General features: G+C 33.7%; 1 protein-coding gene across 1 annotated transcript in view; it reads right to left on the reverse strand.

Annotated features, from left to right (window-relative positions):
* Positions 1–1,963: 1,963 nt before the first annotated feature.
* The window catches only part of SYPL1 (synaptophysin like 1), a 34,798-nt gene continuing 13,139 nt past the window's right edge, over positions 1,964–23,622 (reverse strand). Inside the window, exons 3-6 of the mRNA XM_077163259.1 lie at positions 11,556–11,677; positions 10,084–10,288; positions 4,965–5,156; positions 1,964–3,376 (exon numbers count right to left, since the gene is read on the reverse strand). Of these exons, the coding sequence (XP_077019374.1) occupies positions 3,245–3,376; positions 4,965–5,156; positions 10,084–10,288; positions 11,556–11,677 (651 nt within the window). The 3' untranslated portion in view covers positions 1,964–3,244. The remainder of the gene's footprint in view (positions 3,377–4,964; positions 5,157–10,083; positions 10,289–11,555; positions 11,678–23,622) is intronic.

The following is a 23,622-nucleotide window of genomic DNA, read 5'->3' on the forward strand; positions in this document are numbered from 1 at the left end:
CACCCAATTAAAGGGTGTAGGACTAGATATGGTACATATAGAAAGAGCTACAAATAACATGGGAACTTGACATATGAAAGAGGTGAACAAAAGATGAACTTTTAAATAAAGGGAAGGAAAACTGGGTATGAATACTGAAAACAATAAAATTAGATCTCTACCCTCAATGTATTCCTGATGGCTTACAGACCTAAAAATAAAAAAATAAAACTCATGTACTCAGAAGAGAACTTGGGTGAATGTATGTTTTTGGAAGCATTTAAGATGGAAAAAGCACAATGAGGAAATACAGACAAATCAGTTTCGAAATAAAAAAGTTTTGTATGACAAAAATCTTAAAGCGAAAATACAAGCCATGGACAAGGTGAAGACCTTTATTAGTGTCAAAGGCTTAGAATCCACTATATATAAAGAGCACCTCAATTCAAAAGAAAAATAGTCAAACATCATAAAAGAAAAATTGGCAAAGAATACGAACAGGGAAAACCTAACTGGACAATAGAAAAGGATCATCACTCTCAACAGCAATTAGAGAAAAACCCATCAACTCTTTCAAACCCATCAGTCTGGTAAGAGTCCAGTAACATCAAGAATTGGCAATAATATGGGGCAAAAAGAAGACTTAAACATTGCTGGTGAGAGATACAGTAGGAACAAGAACTTTGCTGAGCAAATTTCTAATACCTAAGTTACAACTGAAAAACGTATCTCACATTCCGACAGTTTCACTTTTAGTTTTTTGTGTCTTAGAGAAGCTCTCACACATTTTGTAAGATTACTTATTTCAATGCTAAATGTAACTGGAACTCAATAAGGAAAAGGCTTAAACTCTCTAAAAAAATACGACCCAAATAAAGCAAAATGTTAACATTGTTTAATCTTGTGGTGAAGAATTATGCCTAAATACATTATTTCCTTACTATACTTTTCCGTTTATCTGAAATAACAATTTAAAAATTAATTCTGAGGCATAAAAAAAACGTAACAAGCAATACTGCCCTTAACATTTATAGTAGGTTAAAAACTAAGTATCTTTATCCAAGTGATTGCAATTCACAAAAACATCAGTAGTGAGTTGATCTGTCCCTAAATAATTCCCTACCACCTATCAACTAGTAAGTCAGAGCCTTTATTACTTCTGTCCTAGAAATTATTCTATAAAACTGCTTAACCCTATGACGTTGAATCAAAAGCAGGGAGTGAAAAGACATTAGACCTTGACTCCTTTCCAAATCTATTCTAGTCTCAACACCTATTATTTTTTAATGTCATAAAACATCTATCATCAGTAGAAAAATAAGCACACCAAAACATCTAGGACTTTTTGAGGAGTATAAAGGGAGACTCATGGAAGTTTGTCCTGTCCTCAAGTTTGTCCTGTCCCTCCATCCAAGACCAGCCCCTCTACCCCCACCGCCCCACCCCACTCCAGCACCTCATGTATTCCAGGTTAAGAATCTTTGCATTAAATGCTCTACAAAGTCAGTAATCATAGCTAACATTTATAGAGTGTCTATTCTTCTAAGGAGTCTTATTAACTAACTTCATTCTCATAAACACTCTTTGAAGTCAGTACTTTTATTATTCCCATTTTTCCAAAAAGGACATTGAGGAATACAGGGCTTAAGTTTGCCTAAGGTGAGCTAACTAGCTAGTTAAGTGGTGAAGTCAAGATTCAAATTCAGGCAGTATGGCTCCAGGGTATACACTCTCAATCAGAAATCTTTGTTGCTTAGTTGGATAGTCAATCAGAAAATGTTTATCAGGAAAACTTGACCTGAAAGTTCTAATTTTTTAAAAAAATGAGACTGAAAGAAAAAAAGATATAACAAGGACTCCCAAAGCTTTTTTTGTGTTTTTTTCCTTGCCAAACATTTAAAAATAACTACTGTGATATTCAGTCCATTTTACATTGCTCATTCATTTAAGATGGTTTCTTTGTAATATAGCAATCAGTGCACTGTTTCTTTCAACTTCTTTATTAAGTTGGTTGCATAAAAGATATACATTCTCATACTGACAATTCTTGTCATGAACAAAAAGCAACAAAAATAAGGCAATAGCAAGTGTGCTTCACATATAAACAATCATGTTGTAAGAACAGGAAATCTGGATCCCAGTACAACAAAAAGTTTAGGAAGCAGCATGTGAATAAGCCGTGTATTCAGAATATACTCAAATGTGTGTGCAGAGACTGTACACTCATTATATAGGTCACTTAGGTACTTTTGTTTATAATGCATAATTCCTTAATTATCCATTTGTGAAATAAGAATGAACACTAAGAAACTGAAATCTGATTAACATTTATTTTCACAATATCATGCTAAACTCGAAATAGTGACTTCATTGACTGTAAATATTAAATGTTTCGAAAGTAAAAGGTAATCCTAATTTTTTTTAACCCTCTGAGTGGCATCTGCCAAAAAAGGTAGATTTCAAAGGAGACTAGACAGCCTGAGCTTAAGTAGCATGAGTAACAAAAGAGAGCAGACAATTATCACTAAAAGTAATGCCCATACATATCAAAATATCTAGTTGAGCTGTGTTCTTTCTACTTATATAGCTAGCCTATTAACCAGCATAATGAAAGCTTACACCTCACATGACAGAATTACTAAATTACACATCTATTCGAAATTTTCAAATTCCTGCTCTCAAAACAATTTTAGCACAACTATTAAGTACTACAGGTCATTTAGAAAAACAGAAATAAAACATACACCCAGTCTTTGGAATTAAAAATCTTTCATAACATTTGAACAACGTTCTGATATAAAATTTGAACTAATTACATTTATTTCTAAATATGATTTATGTAATTAAAGGCTTCCTAAACAAAGATCATAAGTATATGATCTGTACAAACTTACAGTAGTGTATATTTCAAATAAAGATTTTGTTCCTACTATAATATTACAATATAACTCTTTTCTGAGTAAATATATATGTTAAGGCTTAAGGTGTAAACTCTTTTGGAAGGCAAACAACTTAGTGAAGAAATTATCATTCATTTAAAAATGTGTATCATCCCATAATAGGCCCCTGAACTTTCAAATTTATATGTGAGAATATATTTACATCTCAAATCTCTAGGAAAGGCACAGGCTTTATGTAAAAAAGCAGCAAAATTTTAAACCTACCAATTTATTTAAAAAGCCGTTACTTTTATTAGAAACAAACAATGCTTCTCAAGATGTTGGCAACAGGTCATATATTTCACACAGTGCATTTCTCTGTTTAATTACATTCCAGCAGGAGGTGGAATACCTCCCTGACCATGGGCAGATGTATTTGATGAACTGTGTAAGCTGGTCTCCTTGTATACAAACCAAGCATTTCCTCCCCAAAGTATCATATTCAGAAAGCCAAAGATCTATGAAAGAAAAAAATAAATATGAAAACCTGTATCTACTTAAAAATTCATAGCCCGACAGTAATGCATTATTGCATTTAAAGTTTATACTTTAATCTATCTATACACTATATAGAAAGTGGCACAGAAAGGGAAGACTATTTTTCAATGTATTGAATTTGGATTTATGATGATTTAGTCCCAACAAAATAAAGCTAAACCTCTAAAAAATCATTAACATATAAAATCTGGACTAAAACAAACTTACTTTCGCGTGCTCATTATTACCAAAAAGGTGGGATTAGATAGATATGAGGAAACCAACTAAAACCTTCCTTGTATTACTCTGTATTTAACTTGAGTGCTTCAGGGTAAAGAGTAACAACAGAAATCCATGTTTCCTTCACTTGAGGACTTTTACTTATCTCCATTTTAAAAGATATAAACTGTCCTGTAGACCTTTTCCTATTTCCCTCCTTCCCCACCCCAGTATCGCTCTCCTTACTCCCTATAGACAGGAGAGAAAAGGAGTCACAAAGGAACTTTATCTCACATCTCACATTAGTTAACCTAAAAGAAATTAATTTTCCCAGATATAAATCTGACAATATGAAAGTCTTCGAGATGAATAAACTGAAGCTACCCTATTTTAATAGTGTCCTTTATAATCTAAAAATAATAGTGATTTATGAAGAGTGGGATAAGAAGCTTGTGAAAGTACTACTGAAGAATAAATGCTTTGTGTATATTTGTATACCAAACATTTCTGAAACTGTTCAACTCAAATCACTGTCTATATAAATGCAAAAAAACCAAAAAACTTTAAAATTATAAACTCATGAAACAAAAATGGGAAACAGTTTTACAAGGTCATACTGACTTCATCCACTGAAAAAAGGTATTTTCTTGAAAAGATGAGACCTCCCTAAACCTAACAAACTCAGTATTAATGACAGTATATGTTTTTTCTTGAAATACGTATATTTAATAATAAAATTACATTTTGGCAAAAATAGCAAACTAAGTAATATTTAATGCTTTATATGTATTAACTAAATTTTATGGGGTTACTTAAACTATAATAGTATTACCTTCATACACTTGTAAAGTAGGCTCTAAAGTCAAATTTGGGTTCAAACCTTAGCTTGCCGTTTACTAGTTTTATCATCCTGGGTATATTAACTTCTCGGCCACATATTTTCTCGCAGTGTAAAATGAAGCCACTAATACTACCTTTCACATTCCTCTTAGGATGGTAGGGTGATTTAAACAAGTTATGAATGTGAAGTCCTTAGCACAATGCCTGGCACATAGTCTTAATGTGTTAGTGACTACTATCATTGCCTTCAGGTAAAAGTCCTGCAGATCAATTTTAATGAAAAATAAGACTAAATCCCGATCATGTTCAAACCTGTTACAAGTAATAATTTACTTAACAAGCTCTTCTTCACTTTTATAAAGGCAAACACTATATGGTCACTAGGATTTTGATAGCTCTTAATAAAAATAAAAGCCAATATATTCATCTAGAGATTATTAAAAGTTATTACACTCAATGAATAAGGTTTTTCTAAGTGAAATAAATTTTTTAGAAATAACGTATACATACCACAGACACATTTAAGGATCCCATACTAGTGACAGAGCCAAAATAACATGTCAATCCTGGATGCTTGGTACAAGGAGAAAGTTCCGCAACAAGACTGTGACCAGTAGCTATTTTAATATCTGTAAGAGCCTTAGCCCAGGCTGAAGTGCTCACCAACCACAAAAAAGTGGCAACAAGAGTAACAACGAAGTCCTAAGTAAAAATAATTACGAGTTAATAATGAAGAATAAATTTAAAAACACTAAATTTCAAATCCATGATGAAGGAATTGAGATTACATCTAACTCTATGGTGTTGAGAAATGGCCTTCATGATATACTTTATAACAAAAGGTCACAGTCACCATAGTAATCATTTGCTGTTCACTATTACTAGCCCAATGTCAAAGATTCAACATAAATGAGATTCAATCAGCCCCTTGGGAGTTGATTTTGTACTAGAAACCAAAATTTTACACAGCCTTTACCATAATTTTACTTCAGCCACTCATTTCCAGGATCACACCTTAGACTTTGTCATTAACAGCATAACAGCATTCCTTCAAAACCTGTTTCAGTTATTCTGCTCTCCAATCATCAACATCTGTCCAACTCACTCCCACACTCACCTCAACCTCCCAAATCCTTTGACCCCTCTAAGATCTAAGCTCTGACCCTACTAACTTTCTACTGTCTTCTTAACTTCATTTATGTCTTCATTTCCTTCCTTACCCAGTTTATATTTCAAGTTCTTTCATTATAATCCCTTGCATATACTCTCAACTCCTTTGCCCTTCTGCTTTTTCATGCTATTCTGGCAAAACATTAACTAACATCAGTTAACTCTAATTCTCCACGAGACAGTTAATGAAAAGGCGAAAAAGGCATAACCAGACTGACTTGTCTCTTGTTAAACTCATAATCATAAACTTCAAGAATTTCATTATATTAAGAAAAATATATATATACTTTCCCTCAAGGTAAAACTTTCTACTAAATCCTTCGTTATTAAATTTCTGAAAATAGGAATGAACATTTTAACATCTCAAATACCTTCTTATTAAACTAACAAGCTGCAGAGGAAAAAATACAATTTACTTTCCTTAATCTAATCTGTTGGGGGACTAAAATTTTGTAAACTAGTAACAGTTACAAAGACATAACTAAAACTTTAGATATGCATATTTACGTAATATATTAAGTCCTCTGTTTGATTTTCCTTCAAATTAAGAAAAATCACCTTGTTTAATCTTCCCTCAAATTAATGATCAAAATGGGAATGATGCCTCATACTCTGAACATACAAGTACATTCAAGGCATGGCATCTTACACATCTGCAGCAAAAATCTCTTTAAACTAAGAAATGGGTTTTGGAGCCTATCATAGAAGTGCATCTGAAATAAGCAAGATTAGTTTTAAATTACTTTTGCCAGCCAGCTTTTGGTCATTTACTTAAGATAAATACTAGTGAACTCTCTCTTATGAGATACAGAAACTATAGCTACAAAGATTCCCCACCTAGTCAAGACTAGTATTTAGTAAATGCCTTCTGATTAGAGGACCAAAACTAATTCTACAGGAATTGTTCTTTCATGGCAGTCTAACAAAGTACAAAAATAATTTTGTAAACATGGGGTATTTATATGCATTTGAGCTGTCCTCCACTACGGGTTTTCTTAAAAAAATATAAATCAAAGAGAAAAGAATAGGAACACCACAGCTTAAAATTTTTTTCCAGTATAGGAATTCTACCCTTTACTGCTGCTGCTCTTTTTTTGCTGAAGGAGGACATTTTCTAAACACTTGCTAGAAATACAGTGCCTTTTGGAAAACTGATAATAGTACAAGGTTATCATATGATAAATGAGCTCTCTCTGGGATAAAATTCATAGCTTTGACCAAAATATATGTCAAATGTCCTTAACTTTCAGTTAATCCATGCAAAACCTTAATAAAAACACAATTTGGGGCAGGCTATGGTGGCTCAGCAGGTAGAGTTCTCGCCTGCCATGCCGGAGATCCGGGTTCGATTCCTGGTGCCCGCCCATGTTAAAAAAAAAACAAAAAAAACCAAAACCAATAATAACAAAAAAACAAAAACACAATTTGTTTCTTTTACTGACTGTGCTTTTTTTTTTAATTAATTAAAAAAAATTAACTAACACAACATTTAGAAATCATTCCATTCTACATACGCAATCAGTAATTCTTAATATCATCACATAGATGTATGATCATCATTTCTTAGTACATATGCATTGATTTAGAAAAAGAAATAGCAAGACAAAAGAAAAAGAAATAAAATGATAATATAGAGAAAAAATAAAAATAAAAATAAAAAATACAAAAATATATAAGAAAAAAAACTATAGCTCAGATGCAGCTTCATTCAGTGTTTTAACATAATTACATTACAATTAGGTAGTATTGTGCTGTCCATTTTTTTTAGAAATCATACCATTCTACATATGCAATCAGTAATTCTTAACATCATCACATAGATGCATGATCATCGTTTCTTAGTACATTTGCATCGGTTTAGAAGAACTAGCAATATAACCGAAAAAGATATAGAATGTTAATATAGAGAAAAAAACTAAAAGTAATAATAGTAAGAACAAAACAAAACAAAACAAAACAAAACAAAACAAAAACCTATAGCTCGGATGCAGCTTCATTCAGTGTTTTAACATGATTACTTTACAATTAGGTATTATTGTGCTGTCCATTTTTGAGTTTTTGTATCTAGTCTGACTGTGCTTTTTAAACATACTTCGCTGATGGGTTAAGACATAACATTCTTACATTTCAAAAGCAGGTACTTTTCTGAATATGATGCACAAAGTAATCCTAGGGGGAAGGAAAGTGGGGAAAACTGGTCTCTGAAGATAGTCTTTGTCCTACTCTAAGGACTTACAGTTGCACAACTCCATACATACTGCATTCCAAGTTATCAGTGCTACTTGGAGTTGTATAGTGTACAACCTGCAGCTGCCTATGGCAGCCTTGCTCCAACCAATAAATTAGGACATATTTCATAACAGACTTTTTAGGATTTAGAAGGCCCTATTTTTAATTGCTTTCATTTTGAATTTCTGCTTTTTCACTTCGCTTAAAATCATGGAGTTTCTACTACTAAATCGAAAGTGCTATGTATTACTTAAAATAAGAATTAAAGTAGATTTAAAATTTTACAATCAAAATATTCCTGGACATACCTCAGTGTAAAATTAAGAATACTGTCAAATACCAGTCCTCATGAACAAAGAGTACTGAAAAATCAATGTTATATTGGGCTGTATTTAAAATTTTGGATATCTAAAAAAAATATTTTTTTACATTTATACAGTTAAATTAAAAATTGAATTCAAAATTTAATTTAGAAGCTTGTTTGTTTACAGTCAACACCTATTATATTTCAAACGAAAACAAAAACCACCCAAGGAACTAATTCTGCACTAACTCTCTATGTAACCATGACCATAACTGATCATTATGATGTAGATAATTATTTTTGATTTTCTGAATGATGCAACTAGATCAGTTTTATAGTTTTATTTTGAAAAACACTCTACAAAAATAAACCTGAATTCTGCTTTAAGAAGCATGGTAGTTTAAAATTTCATTGGATAAAATATATGAAATAAAGGGTGCATTGCTAGATTTAATTTAAAAATTTGTGAGAATGACAAAGTAACAAGAAATAAATCTTCATTTAGAATTAGGTATGGAAAATGTTAAAATAGAACATCTTTATGATCACCCTAGTTTCCTTTTAAATAAGTCTTGAAAGTCTGCAGAAGGCACAGATTCCTAATATGTAATACCTGATGAATAAGCATTCTAGATAAAAACAATTGGTGTCTATCTTTTTGAAAGCCACCGAATAGCCAAGAAATAGCTGATGAAAACAACTGATTTAGATTACATCTGAGACAAAAAAACTAAACAAATCTCAATATTTTTAAAAACTTTTATTCTATACTTACCATTTGCATTCTTATGATCCAGGCAGCAAAAATTAAAAACAAGTAAATAAATAAAACATCTTATTTGACAATTCCTTCAGTTAAAGGGCTTTCGCTTTAAAGTAACTGCACTAATATTTAGCAGACCTGTGTTTTCATAGACATAAAAGACGAGTATTTCCAGAACACCTTCCATTCTCCTTTCAAATCAATGGCACTAACGTTAATTCTGTAGTTATAATTTCACAGTGGAGGTTTAGCTTAAAACCATGGCTTAACTCTGGGTTTGCCATCACACAATCTGGGGCAGATTCTACTAAATCGTGAAGATTATTTATATGTCTAGATTGGTAAACTCTGAAGCCAAGAAAGGTGTCGAAACTTCAAATCCAAATCCTTTGTTGGAATCTCAAAGATTCACAATTACCTCATGGATGCCACTATTGCTGAATACAGGAATAATTTGGTTCGGATTTAAAATGAAAGAGTTTAGGTTTGGCAAACTTTTTCAGTAAAAGGCCAGATGGTAAACATTTAAAAATTTTCTATCACAACTACTTAATCTCTGCCATTGTAGCATGAAAGCAACTTTATACAGTATGTAAATGAATGGGTATGGCTGTGTTCCAAAAACACTTTATTTTAAAGATAGAAAGCCAGATCTGTCCTGTAAGCCGCAGTTTATTGATTCTTAATATAGACCATTAAGCTCACTAAGGCATTGCAGAAGCATAAAGGGTATCTTTGGAGAAAGAGAAAAAAGGTTACAAGTAAGTGTATAGTTACGAGAGTACTGGTATGGTCAGCAAATTCTTCAAATCAAAGTAGAAATTCTATTTAAATAATTTTCCACTAATTTTAACCTAATATCCTTTCTTATCACATATTTGAGTTTTCCCCTCAGGTTAAAATACAGTTTAAAAAAAAAAAAACCTAACCAAACTAACTTTTGCTTGAGAACAGAAAAAGTGCTGCAAAAAGGCAAAAAGAATTGAGTTAATCATGACAACAGGAAAGTTCAATCTCATGGTAAATAGAAGTTGAAATATGTTGAACTGGCATATGACAAAAATTCTGATTTCCAGTGCAAAGAAAATCATATTTAAATTAAAACGACTTAAATACTTGGCTGAAATTATTTTTATATAAAAAGAAATAAGGTGTTTACTTACAATCATGGGAAGTTTTCGACTATCCCGATATAGGTTCATGTAACCAACATAAAGGAGAAGAGCAGCAGTGCAGTATAGAAAAACAAAGACTGCAAATGTAACATAAAATTGTGCAGAAGAAGAGTAATCTCCTATAAGGACAAGACTTTTCCAATTTACTTCACACACGTTTGCTGGAGATGACTGAAATGACACCTGATTCAACCTATTTAAAAAGAGACTCAAATAAATTTATGAATTTCTAGACTCTCCCAACAGAGGAGAAAGCCTAAAATACTTAGGTAGACATATAGATGCAGGATATTGAATGACATTTCAAAAAATATTCTCTAAATATATATAAAAAAATTTTCTTTCTTGTAAAAAGTAAAATTGAAACATTCAAGTAAACTGAAATTTGCATAACAAATGTACCTAAATTATATTTTTTTATGACTGAATATAGACTGAATTAAAAACTTCCATACACCAAGATACTATCTTCCTGCAATAAAAATTAGATCAGGATGGTTTAAACCAAAGTGCTTACAAACTGAGACATGACATCCATTCTAGGAGGTAGTCTGGGACTAGCAGCAAGGGAGCACATTATAACAATGAATCACATTTTAACCTTGGATTAATTAGCTGTTAGCTTCACATTGCCTTTAATTTTCCCCATTCAGAAATGGTAAAGGTTCTTACGACTAACGATGCTGGTAAACAGTTCCCTGTACAGGAACACCTCAGCGGAAAGGGATGGAAGATGGAAAGGCATTGATGGTTAACGAGCGCTTACTATTTGCATATCTTTTACATAAGATTTTATTTGAATTATCAAAACAATTCTTCAAATATAATATTTACATTTATTGGGCAGAAAAATTAAGTCATAGAGAGGTCATGTAAGGCAGTTAGTAAATGGAAGAAGACTCATACCCTGGCTTAAACACAGGACACAGTCAATAAACTTCTCAATGAATAAAGACTTCGCAAAAAAAATTCATTTTAGTGTAAGAGTAAAAGAATAAGGTTTTATGCTAACGAAAGAAATATAGGGACTCTTTATTTTATATAAATGTGCCTCAAAAATATAAAACAATATATTATTTGGTAACTGCAAAAACATGAAAAATCTGGATTTTCCTAAGTTACGTTTGCTTCTATTTCAGGGCTTCTCACATTAAGGTGACAGAGCTTGTTTTGTTTTTTAATTTCCAATCTGCTGCTGGTTAGTACAACAAAAAAGTCAAAATAATGCCAAATTGCTACAAAAGGTTTCTAAATGCTTACTCTCACTTTTGGTACTTAATTAATTGCAGACCAGTAAAACAGTTTGTAGACAGGTATTAGTCTGTGAATCACAGTTTGAGTAGCACTGATTACTTACAAATAGGCATGCAATAAAAAATTTCCTATCTTCCATGATCAGTATATTGCTGGAAATCTTAATGAGTAAATAAGTTGACAAACCATAAAAACAAACAACTCACCTGAATGGATAACCAAAAGTGGCTGAAACAGTTTTATTTACACCAATTTTAGGACAAGTCACTAGTATTTCTGTTTTACCCTTAAAACCTCCACAGGTGGCAAAAGCAAAGATAGAAGTAATCTATACAAAGTGAGACAAAAGAAAAGGAAAAGTATTACTATTACCCAAAATATGGGCCAGTAAAACTCTAAATAGAATGTTTATTTAAAAAAATTGGTTCAATGATAATCAGAAATTCTTAACCACAAATTAAGCCTAGATGTGAAAAACATTTAAAAATTTATTTGTATCTCTCAACAAATTTTATTTTCTCTGGATATAATATAGAAATTAATATACCAGTTCTTATAATAATTCATTTGTTCATGCCCCAGTATACCTACTAAGTATTAGTATGAAATTCAGGGAGAGACTTATTTATTAGTATTAAAATCAAAAGGGGTAACCTGGAGGTATTTTATTATTTTTTTGGAATGCAAGGTGAAGCTATAAAGCCAAGAGGCAGTAAACATTGAAGAGATGTTCCTTCATGAGCTTGGATGGCCTCATTTGTGGGTACTTCTGGGTTTCAAAAAATATGTAGAAATTTGTTTTCCTGAACATGAATAACAATGTCCTTTCAAGTGATACCTGTAACAGAAAAAAAACTGGAAGCATCCTAAATGTTGATAGAGAATCCATTAAACTATAATTTATCATACCTGGAGGGCTGTGCAGCCATTAAAATGTTGGGGAAATATTTAACAAATGTTAAATGTTCATTACATATAAAGTTTGTACATGCGTCTACATCTATGCACAGAACAAAAATAAGAAATGCTTTGCATCAGAATTCTAACCATTGTTAAAATTCTGATTAATTAATTAATTAATCTTAATGGAAAATAAAGTAAAATTCTTTTTTTTTTTTATGTACCTTCTAAATTTCCTACGAAACAAATCAATCAACCAAAAAAATCCAGATACACTGCAGTGACAAAGAGCTCAATCTTTCAGCTACTACTGATGGTTCTGCTTTCAAAATATATTTGGAATCTGACCACTACTTACCACCATGATGTTATCAAAACATCATGATCTAAACCACCACTGCTTGCTCAGATTATGTGCCAGTAGCCTTCTTATTGATCCTCGTGCTTCTGTCTTGGCCCCAGCTACAATCTATTGTCCAGCCAAGGTGGTCTTTTAAAAATGTTAAGGTAGAAAGTAAAATCTTTACCCTCCTACTATATGGGACATGATTCCCTGGCAATGTGGGACAACTCCCAGGCATGAGCCTGGCCCTGGCACCATGGGGTCGACAATGCCTACCAGACCAAAAGGGAGGAAAGAAATGTAACAAAACAAGGTATTAGTGGGTAAAAGATTTCAAATAGAGTGGAGAGGTTATTCTGGAGGTTACTCTTACACAAGCTTCAGCTAGATATTGCTAATTGCCATGGTATGAGGTATGTGCCAAGCCCCAACCAACAGTATGTCTGTAAATCCTAAAGAATATCCAGGGCTCTGAGAATCTATAAAAATTTCACTCAATAAGTTTATTTTTCAGAACCCTATAACCTCCAGATGGTTCCTAGGCCAGATAAACCCTGAAATCCAGGGTTACCAGTTTCTCCTAGAGCATCAACCAGTTGCATCCCCCTACCCCATAATGCCAACACCCCTTTTCAACATGAAGAGGATAGAATGGTCATTGCCCAAATATCCCAAAAGACTGGGAGAAGGATCAAAGGAGAAGGAGGAGTTGTAACAGAGAAGATCAGATTTAACAAACTGAGCATGACCACTGATATTTCTTTTTAGTCTTCAGCGTCTTAGAGCAGCTAGAAGAAATATCTGATTGGTAGAACTGTAGTTCATACCATACTTTGACATTTGTCCTAAAATTACTTGCTAAAATTTACTTTGAAATTTATCGCTTTTTTGTGTATATGTTACACTTCACAATAAAAAAGATGTTTAAAAAAAAAAGGCAGAAAAATTTTATTATCTGCTCAGAACTCTCCATGACTTCTGAGCACTGTCTGAATAAAAACCAAAGCTCATACAACGGTCTAATTAATGGTCCTCTCCTCCCTCAATATTTTTGACGTTATGTTGCTACTTTTCTTCCCTCGCCTAATGTGGTCTACATAAAATGGTCTCTTTGCCATTCCTAAACTCTCTACCTCAGGGCCTCGGAACTGGCTATTCCTTCTTTTTTGCTTAGAATTGTTTACTCTCTCACGTCCTTAGCTCTCCATTCTAATATGACCTCTCAGAGGCCTTTCCTTTCCATTCTGTATAAAACAACAGTGCTCCCACCACACATTACCTATTCCCTTTATTTATGCTGCTCTATTTTTCTTCCAAAGTAATTAACATTGTCTGACATAGTACTTGTTTGTCTGTTTTCCTTCACTGAAAAGTAAACTCCAAGAGTATATGGACTTTGTCCGCTCAAGGTTACACACACCTAGGAAACGGCAGACAAAATACAACCCAGGTACGATATCCAAGCCTGTATTGCTGAACACTGATATAATGCCTTCCCTGGATTATTCTACGGTCTTAAATCTGGTAGGCCATTACGAGAATCATAATGACAATGAAGGGAATTTTTTTTCCAAGAAAAAGAAATATACAAAAAGAAATCTGGCTTCAGATGAGTCTGAGGTAATGTCCAACACATAGTTTGGGGTCTTCTGTAAAGAAGTAATAGGTGAAAAATAGAAGAATGGATACTTTCTCAGACAGAATAAATGTGTACTAATATAAAGAACGAAAACCGAAGGCCAGGAAATGAATCTTGGGCATATACCCACAGTCAAATGGGAAACACAAATTAAACCAATAGAACAGAACAGAGGCCAGAAATTGACTAATGTATATGGGGAAATATGAAAGCAGTGTGGTAGTTTTAAGGCTATGCCCACAAATTCTGTGATAATGTCCCCCTCAAGAGAGGGGAGCTTAAGTACCCTCTTGTTGAGTGTGTACTGGATTTAATGACTTGCTTCTGGTAAACAGAATATGGTAGAAGGAATGGGATGACATTTCTAAGAATAGGTTATAAAAGACTGCAACTCTGACTTTCTTTCTCTTGAATCACCCACTCTGGGGAAAGCCAGCTGCCATCTTGGGAGGTTACTAAAGCAACCTATAAAGAGACTCTTATGATGAGGAACAGAGATGACTGCCAGCAATCACATGAACAAGACTGAAGAGATCATCTGAAGCCTGCCAAGAACCAGGTAAGTGAGCTAGGAGAGGGATCCTCTCAGTTTGAGCTTTGAGAAAACTACAGTCCAGCCAACAGCCTGCCTGCAATCTCATGGGGGGACCCTAAGCCATGACCACTCAGCTAAGCCACTCCGGATTTCTGACCTACAGAGAAACTGTGAGATATGTCTGCTGTTTTAAATTGCTAAGCTTGTGGCAATGTGCTATGCAGGAATAGATAACTAATATAAGGAAGGATTATTTAATAAATGGTCCAGATAGGCTACAGACTTAAATGTAAAAAGCAAGTCTTAAAAACAAAAATGAAAGACAATATAAAAGAAAATCTGTGGGCCTTGTGGAAGGGAAGATTTTTTAAAAATCAAGTGACCATATGAAAGTAAAACAAGCCAAAAACTAGGTAAAAATATTTGCAATTAACATACTGTCATAAAGGATTAATATCTACCTGTATAGACCTCAAAGATATTGTGGATTGGTTCTAGACTGCTGTAATAAGGCCTATAATACAATAAAGATAGTCACATGAAATTTTTAATATCCCAGTACAAATAAAAGTTATGTTTATGCTATACTATAGTCTATGAAGTGTCGAACAACATTATGCCTAAAAAAACCAATGTAGTACCTTAATTAAAAACCAATTTATTGTTAAAAAATGCTAACTGTCACCTGAGCCTTCAGCAAGTGGTAATCTTTTTGCTGTTGGAATCTTGCCTAGATGTTGATGACTGCTAACTGATTTAATCAGGGTGGTGTGGTGCTCAAGATTGGGGTGGCTGTGACAATGACCTCTGCCACATACAATGACTCTTCCTTTCACGTGAACACTAAAGAGGCCTTTGTAGGATTATGGCGTAATTTCAATATTGTTGTATCTGAGGGAATAGGGCGGCTGAGGAGAGGTAGAGATGGGGAATGGCTGGTAAGTGGAGCATTCAGAACACACACATGTATTGATTAAGTTGTGTGTCTTATATGGATGTGATTCATGAGGCACCAAGACAATTACAATAGTAACATCAAAGCTCACTGATCACAGGTCACTGTAACAGATATAATCATAATGAAAAAGTGCAAAATATTGTGAGAATTACCAAAATGTGACAGAGACATGAAGTGTGCATATGCGCTATTGGAAAAATAGCGCTGAGGGACTTGCTCAACACAGGGTTACCACGAACCTTCAATCTGTAAAAAACTAAAAACTAAAAACGCAGTATCAGAGAAGCACAATGAAGCGAGATATGCCTGTATCAAGATCTAAGAGAAATATGTGCTCATATGGGCCAAAAGACATGTATAAAAATGCTCATAGCAGCACAGCTTGTAATACTAAAATATAGGAAGAGGGAACCAACAGGAAAATGGACAGAAATATTTTTGCAATGGGAAGTTATACAGCAATAAAGTTACAGAAACTACAGCTACCCATACCAACGTGGAAGAACTGTCAAAAGCTAAAGCTGAGTGAAAAAAACATGCTGTATTAGACTACTTACAGTATGATACCATTCTTAAAAAGGCCGATTACTTGTCTATAAAACCTCTGCCATTAGTTTTGTTCAGTCTCTCAGCATTTTTCCCTGGGACTAGTCAACACACTCTTCCTCTCTGAATCGCATTCCAAATCACCTTTAATATTCTGTAGTGTGGGCTCTAGAGATACGACGTCAAATAAGGTAGTCATCAGCTAAATGTGGCTACTGAGCACTTTAAACATGGCTAGTCTGAACTGAGATGTGCTATATAAATGTAAAATACACACTAGATTTAGAAGATTTAGTGTGAAAAAATATAAAACGTGAGTTTTTATGCTAAAATGTGAGAATTACCAAAATTCTCTAAAATGATATTTAATTATTTGCTAAAATGATAATAATATGGGCACAATGGTTTAATTAAAGTATATTAAAATTAATTTTGCCTGTTCATTTTTCCTTCTTAAAGGTGGCTAACAGAACATTTTAAATCATATATATGGTTTGTACTGTAGTTCTATTGGACAGAGAGGCTTTGAGGTGATGTTACACAGATCTAAAATAAAAATCTGATTGATCATGTACTCCCTTGTTTAAAGGGATTTCCTCAATGGTTTTTCAAATCTAAAAAAAAACTTAAAAATGTTTTAAAGCATAAAAGAAAAGTATGGTTGATCTAGCCTCAATTTTATCCTTGTAGATTTACGTGTATTATATACTATCACACTGCACTACTTACTTTTCCTGAAACACACTGTACATTTATATCTTAGATGTACATTAATTCTGCTGGAAATGTACCCATCGCCCCCCCCACCCCCAATTCCCTATGTTCTGTATCCTGGGCTGACATAGACTTAGAAAGGTTAACTCTTCTATAGGCATTTTTCTTGTTGTCTTGGTTTATTAAAAAAAATTAATTCCTTAATACAATATAAATAGCACACTGTTCTACAGCTTATAGCTTTCAAGACTACTGCCTCTTCCCTACCCTTGCCAGACAAATATGTCTTTGTACTGGTCTTATTCAGAATCGTCAGTGCCTACCTAGCAGAAGGCCTGGCACACAGCATGTGTTCAGTAAATAATTGTTTAATTAAGGAAAAGTCAATTTCCAATAACCTACAAATAAAACCGAATTTCTAATCTTACATAACCATCATTTCAAAGCTGCCTTTTCATTACAAGGACAAATGCTATGTCAGCAATTCTGGTCTTTATCGTATCTTACAGAAAAAAAAAACCAAGGAGACATTTTAACCTTAAATTAAGTACAAAATGATGTGAAAGTGAGCTATCCGGCCATCTTACCTTTCATGCTATATTACTATTATTCTGATCTAAATTGTAAGTTATATACTGGAAGCCCCAGAGTGAAACTTGGCCTACAGATATCTGTATGGTCTTTTCAGTATTTATTTAAAAAGTGGATTTGTTCCATTATTTCAATGTCAGGAAACTACACATAAAAATTTGGATTTCCTGCTTTTCCTGAGCCAGAGTTGTAGTGGTGGTAGAAACAGAAAACATGGCATATTCTTTTACAGCAATAATCAAGATGGAGTTGAGTGACAAACGCCACTCAAAAACAATGCACGTAGGAAGTTAGACTAGTCATTTGCCAATTATCCCAGAAGATTGGGAGTAGGATCAAATGAGAGGGAGAAGTTACAACAGAGAAGACAGGATTTAACAAATGAGTAAGCCTACTGAATCATATTTCTTGTTAGTTTCTAGTGTATTGGAACAGCTAGAAGGAAATACCTGAAATTGTCAAACTGTAACCTATAACACCATACTTTGAAATTTGCTCTATAAATACTTGTTAAACCGTTCCTTGAAATTTATCACTTTTGCATTTTACATTTCACAATAATAATGTTAAAAAATCTCCCACATTAGCATGATTTATGCAATCTACTCACAAATGTTTAGGCAGATACATACATAGAATGATACAATAAATGTGGCAAAATGTTAAAATTGGGTAAATATGCATATTTGAGTAGGAAGTATATTGTAGTTCTCTGTAGTATTTTTTGAAAATTTCCTGTAAGTTTAAAATTATTTCAAAATACAAAGTTTAAACAAACAAAAAACAATACATGTGCTTTCTAGATTGCCACTACTTTCTACTACTGTCTTAACACATCTCAGGATGCATGTTAGTTGCCAGCAATCAATGAATTTGACTATTTTTTTCCTTCCAAACATATCTTAAAAAAAACACTTTTTATTGTGAAATATAACATATCTACAAAAAAAGCAATAAATTTCAAAATACACTGTAACAAGTAGTTATAGAACAGATTTCAGAGTTTGGTATGGGTTACAGCTGCATAGTTTTTTTTAAGTTTTTCCTTCTAGCTACTCCAAGACACTGGAGACTAAAAGAAATATCAATGTGATTCAGCAGTCATACTCATTTGCTAAATCCTATCTTCTCTGTTATAACTCCTTCTCCTTTGACCCTTTTTCGAATCTTAGGGGTTATGTCCATTCTAACTTTTTATGTTTCTACCAAACATCTCTTTAAGAGGATGGTTCCTTTAAGCTTTTCAGTTTATATCCTAATCCAAAATAAGGAGTACTAGTATGCTGATTTATACTTCCTTGACACTTGTGAAATTCATTGCTCAGTTTTGCCTGCTTCATGAAAAATGACTGCAATTTCTGATATGAAATTCACGTGTGGAGTAATTAATAAAAACCCAGGGATGAGAGCAGGCTTTCCTTCAGGTTGAAAAAGTTCCATAGTCATCAACATGGGCCAAACAGTTCAATGTATCTCTCTGGTTCACCAGACACACACTAGAAGGCCACCATGTTAGATTCCTCACTTATTTAGTAGAGCTATAATCTCGGGTTTAATATTATAGCCTGGTCCTCTAGAACACTAATTTCCAAAGTTGAGTTTATGGGTTCCTGGAATTCAACTTAATTAACTGGTATTTGAACTTCTATTTACATCTACTTTTAGACCTAATGAAGTAATTAAAGATTTAATGAAATTAATATGCCAATGAAACTCATTCTGGGCCTAAACGTCAGATGATCACATCTCACTACAGAATTTTGGTTATCATGAAGGTATTCATAATATAGAAGGGCTGACATTAGTGCCTTCACTTATTCGTTCACTTTCAGTTTTAATGTTTACAAAGTGAGTGAGTTAATTAAATAAATCACCTAGTTTTAACTGAACTAAGCTTCATAAAAAGGACGGGTAGTTTAAAAAAATACATCTTCTAAGAAAGTACAAGATTGATAATGTAAACAAAAATTCATGTCCCAAAAGAAAATGGGGGCGGGCCAGGGTGGCTCAGGAGGCAGAGTTCTCGCCTGCCAGGCCGGAGACCCAGGTTCAATTCCTGATGCCTGCCCATGAAAAAAAAAAAAGAAAATGGATTAACACTCCATGAATGAGCTATATTTCCCAGCCACATTTCAAGATAAAAACAGATTTCCTTTAATCAGACAAGTTGGTAAAAATATCAGAAAATTATCAAGTAGAAAATATGAAATAAGGATTTAAGTATGAATGAAACCTGACCTGCGTGTATCAAATGCCTTAAGATATGAATTAACAGTAAAATATATATCTAAGCTATGAATATACATGTATTAGGATTGTGTCCGTAACATTTTTACATTGAATTTTAATGCTCTTGATGGGGATCCCTGATGAAAAAAAGAGAGAGAGAGAGGAAGGAAAAAGATAAAATACGATTTTAGAGATCGCTGGTATCTTCAATGATTTATCTATTCTTATAAACAGAGACATAGTCCTAGCTCTTATTCCTAAACCCAGCTCATTCTGAGATTTCTATTGGGGAACATTTGTACTCTAATTCACGGTCTCTTTGCTTGTTTCTAGTTGCAAGATACTCACCACTATTTGGTTTCATCATTAATCCAATGACATCTATTTTAATTTTTTCTGTCTAAGATTTAATTTCTAAGATTTAGTTTATCATTTTCATAAACTAAATATATTATAAATGATATATTAGGAATATATATAATAGTGTATTATGTATGAATATGTACACGCACTGGATTTGGCAATGGATTCTTAAGTAAAACACTGAAAGCATGAGCAATAAAAGAAAAAACTGGAACAAAACTTTTGTGCATCAAAGGAGTCGAACAAGAATGTAAAAAACAACTGACAGAGAGGAAGCATTTACAAATCATATATGTAATAAGGGTTTCATATCCAGAATATATTAAAAAAATGCTCTTACAACTCAAGAACAAAGCCAAACAACCTGTTCTAATTTGCTAGCTGCCGGAATGCATCACACCAGAGATGGCTTTCAATAAAAGGAGATTTATTTAGTTAACGTATAGTTCTTCAGAGGAAAGGCAGCTAACTTTCTACTGAGTTTCTCCCTTATGTGGGAAAGCACAGGTGATGCAATCTCTGCTGGCCTTCTCTCCAGGCCTCTAGGTTCCAACAACTTTCCCTGGGGTAATTTCTTTCTGCATCTCTAAAGGCCTGGGCTGAGTTGCAAGTGCTGAGATGAGGTATGCTGGGCTGTGCTATGTTGAGCTCTCTCATTTAAGCACTAGCCAATTAAATCAAACATCATTCATTACAGCAGGCATGCCTCTTAGCCAACTGCAGATGTAACGAGCAACAGATGAGGTTCACATACCATGATCCAATGATCATGTCCATAGCAACAGAACTAGGCATGTTCACCTGGCCAAGTTGACACCTGAACCTAACTACCACACCACCCAATCTTAAAATGGTCAAAGGACTTAAATAGAAGTCTCTCCAAAAAGGATACACAAATAGCCAACATGCACATGAAATGAGGTTCAACATCACTGGTCATTAAGAAAATGTAATTAAAAAATGAGATACAACCTCACACCCATTACAATGGCTTTATTTTTTATTTTTCAAAAGAGGGGAGGTAGAGTACTGGTAAGGAAGTGAAGAAACTGGAACCTGGTACATTGCTAATGGGAATGTTAAAATGGTGCAGCTGCTATGGAAAACAGTTTGGCGATACCTCAGAAAGTTGAATGTAAATTACCATGTGACCCAGCAATTAGATTCCTAAGAATATATCAAAGAGAAAAGAAAGTATATGTCAACACAGACACCTGTTTACAAATGTTTATAGCAACCTTATTCATAATATTCAAAAGTTGGAAATAACCCCAATGCCCATCAATCTATGAATGGATAAACAAATTGTGCATACATACAATGGAATATTATCCAGCCATAAATAAAGGAATAAAGTATGGATACTGCTAAAATTTGGATGAATCTCAACACATTATTCCATGTAAAAAAAGTTAGGCAAAAAATGGTCATATATCGCATGATTCCTTTTATATGATATACCCAGAATAGGCAAATTTATAGACAGAAAAGCAGATTAGAGGTTAACACAGGAAGGGGAGATTAGGGTATGATTACTTCATGGGTATGGGTTGTTATGAAAAAGTTTTGAAATTATAGAAAGCTGTTGGTTATACAACATGTGACTATGCTTAATACCGCTAGACTACATACCTTAAAATGATTAATGTTCAAATTTCATCTCAATTAAAAAAAAAAGAAAAAAGAAATTTAAGAGTCAAATTAGCCAAATTCAATGTTTGCACTTTATTTGGAGTTTGATGTAAGTAAACAGTAAAAAACAAACAAACAAACAAACAAAAAGATATGCATCAGGCAACTGGAAATACTGACTTGGTATTTTGAGATAGGAGGCAATTATTGTTAATTTGACATATATAAAAATGGTAGGGGAATGTGACTGTTTTTAAAAAGAAGCTTTATATTTTAAAGATTATACTGAAATATTTATAGGGAAAACGAATCAATGCAACGTGGAATTCCAATGTAACGTGGAAGTCACGTTACAAACATGGTTTGAATGTTTTACAATGTGGGAGTACTCTGTACAATTAAAAAGATGAAAACATCCCTTGAATCATAACCATGACTAAACAAATACAAATAATGTAAAGAACAGAGTAAAACATATCATGATGGTAAAACACCTCAAAAAACTATTTAATGCTGTTTTTATGAAATCAAATGATCATGCAGTAATTAAAATGAAAAATCACAGAATATTTGCCTTTACAATCATAAGATCAGATGCTTAGAGCTTAGACCCAAGATATTTATTTTTATGAGTTAAAAGTCTGAAGTGTATTGAATGTGCTGGTTTGAATCCATGGTGGATCCCAGAAAAGCCATGCCCTTTAATTCTCATTCAATACTGTTAGCTGGGAGCTTTCTGACTGTCCCCAAGGAGATGTGACTCACCCGATTATAAGTATGAACTTTTGATTAGATGATTTCCATGGAGTTGTGACTCCACCCATTCCAGGTGGGTCTTGACTAGTTTACCGGAGTCTTTTAAAAGAGGAAGCATTTTGGTCTCATTTAGAATGATGGGAGTCACAAAGCAAAGACCACACAGCCATAGACCTTTGGAGATGCAGAAGGAAAATGTCCCTGGGGAGCCTGATGAAACAAGAAGCAGGGAGAGAAAGCTAGCAGACACCGCAATGTTTGCCATGTGCCTTTTGTTTGAGAGAGAAATCCTGAACATCATCGCCTTCTTGAACCAAGGTACCTTTCCCTGGATGCCTTAGATTGGACGTTTCTAGCCTTGCTTTAATTGGGACATATCCATGGCTTTAGAAATGTAAACTTGCAACTTATTAAATTTTCCTTTTTGGGGGGTGGGGTGGGATGGGGTACATGGTCCAGGAATCGAAACTGGGTCTCTCTCATGGAAGGCAAGCATTCTCTCACTGAACAACCCATGCACCCTAAATTTCCCTTTTAAATGCCACTCTGTTTCTGGTACATTGCATTCCAACAGCTAGCAAATTAGAAAAGATTTTGGTACCAGAGAAATGGGGTGCTGCTGCGGTTTGCAAATATCAAACATGTTGAAACAGATTTTTAAATGGATAAAGGGAAGACTTTGAAGAAGTTGTGAGGAGCTTGATAGAGAGGGCCTAAAATGTTTTGAAGACACTGTTGGTAGAAATGTGGACTCTAAGGATGTCTCTGGTGAGGCACTAGACAGATATGAGACATGTTATTGCAAACTGAAAGGAAGGCGATCTTTGTTGTAAAATGGCAGATAATCTGGCAAAGTTGACCAGTGGCTTTGGCTGGAAGGCAGATTTAAAAAGCTATGAACTTGGATATTTTGCAGAAGAGATTTCCAAATTAAATGTGGAAAAAACAGCCTGATTTCTCCTTGCAGCTTACAGTGAAATGTGATAGGGAAGAGATAAGCTGAGAACTGAACTCTTGGATACAAAGAAATCAGAAACTGATGTTTTGGAAAATTCTGGGCTTCCAGG

The sequence above is a fragment of the Tamandua tetradactyla genome, chromosome 1 (genome assembly GCF_023851605.1).
Source record: "Tamandua tetradactyla isolate mTamTet1 chromosome 1, mTamTet1.pri, whole genome shotgun sequence".
In the NCBI taxonomy this organism is placed as follows: Eukaryota; Metazoa; Chordata; class Mammalia; order Pilosa; family Myrmecophagidae; genus Tamandua; species Tamandua tetradactyla.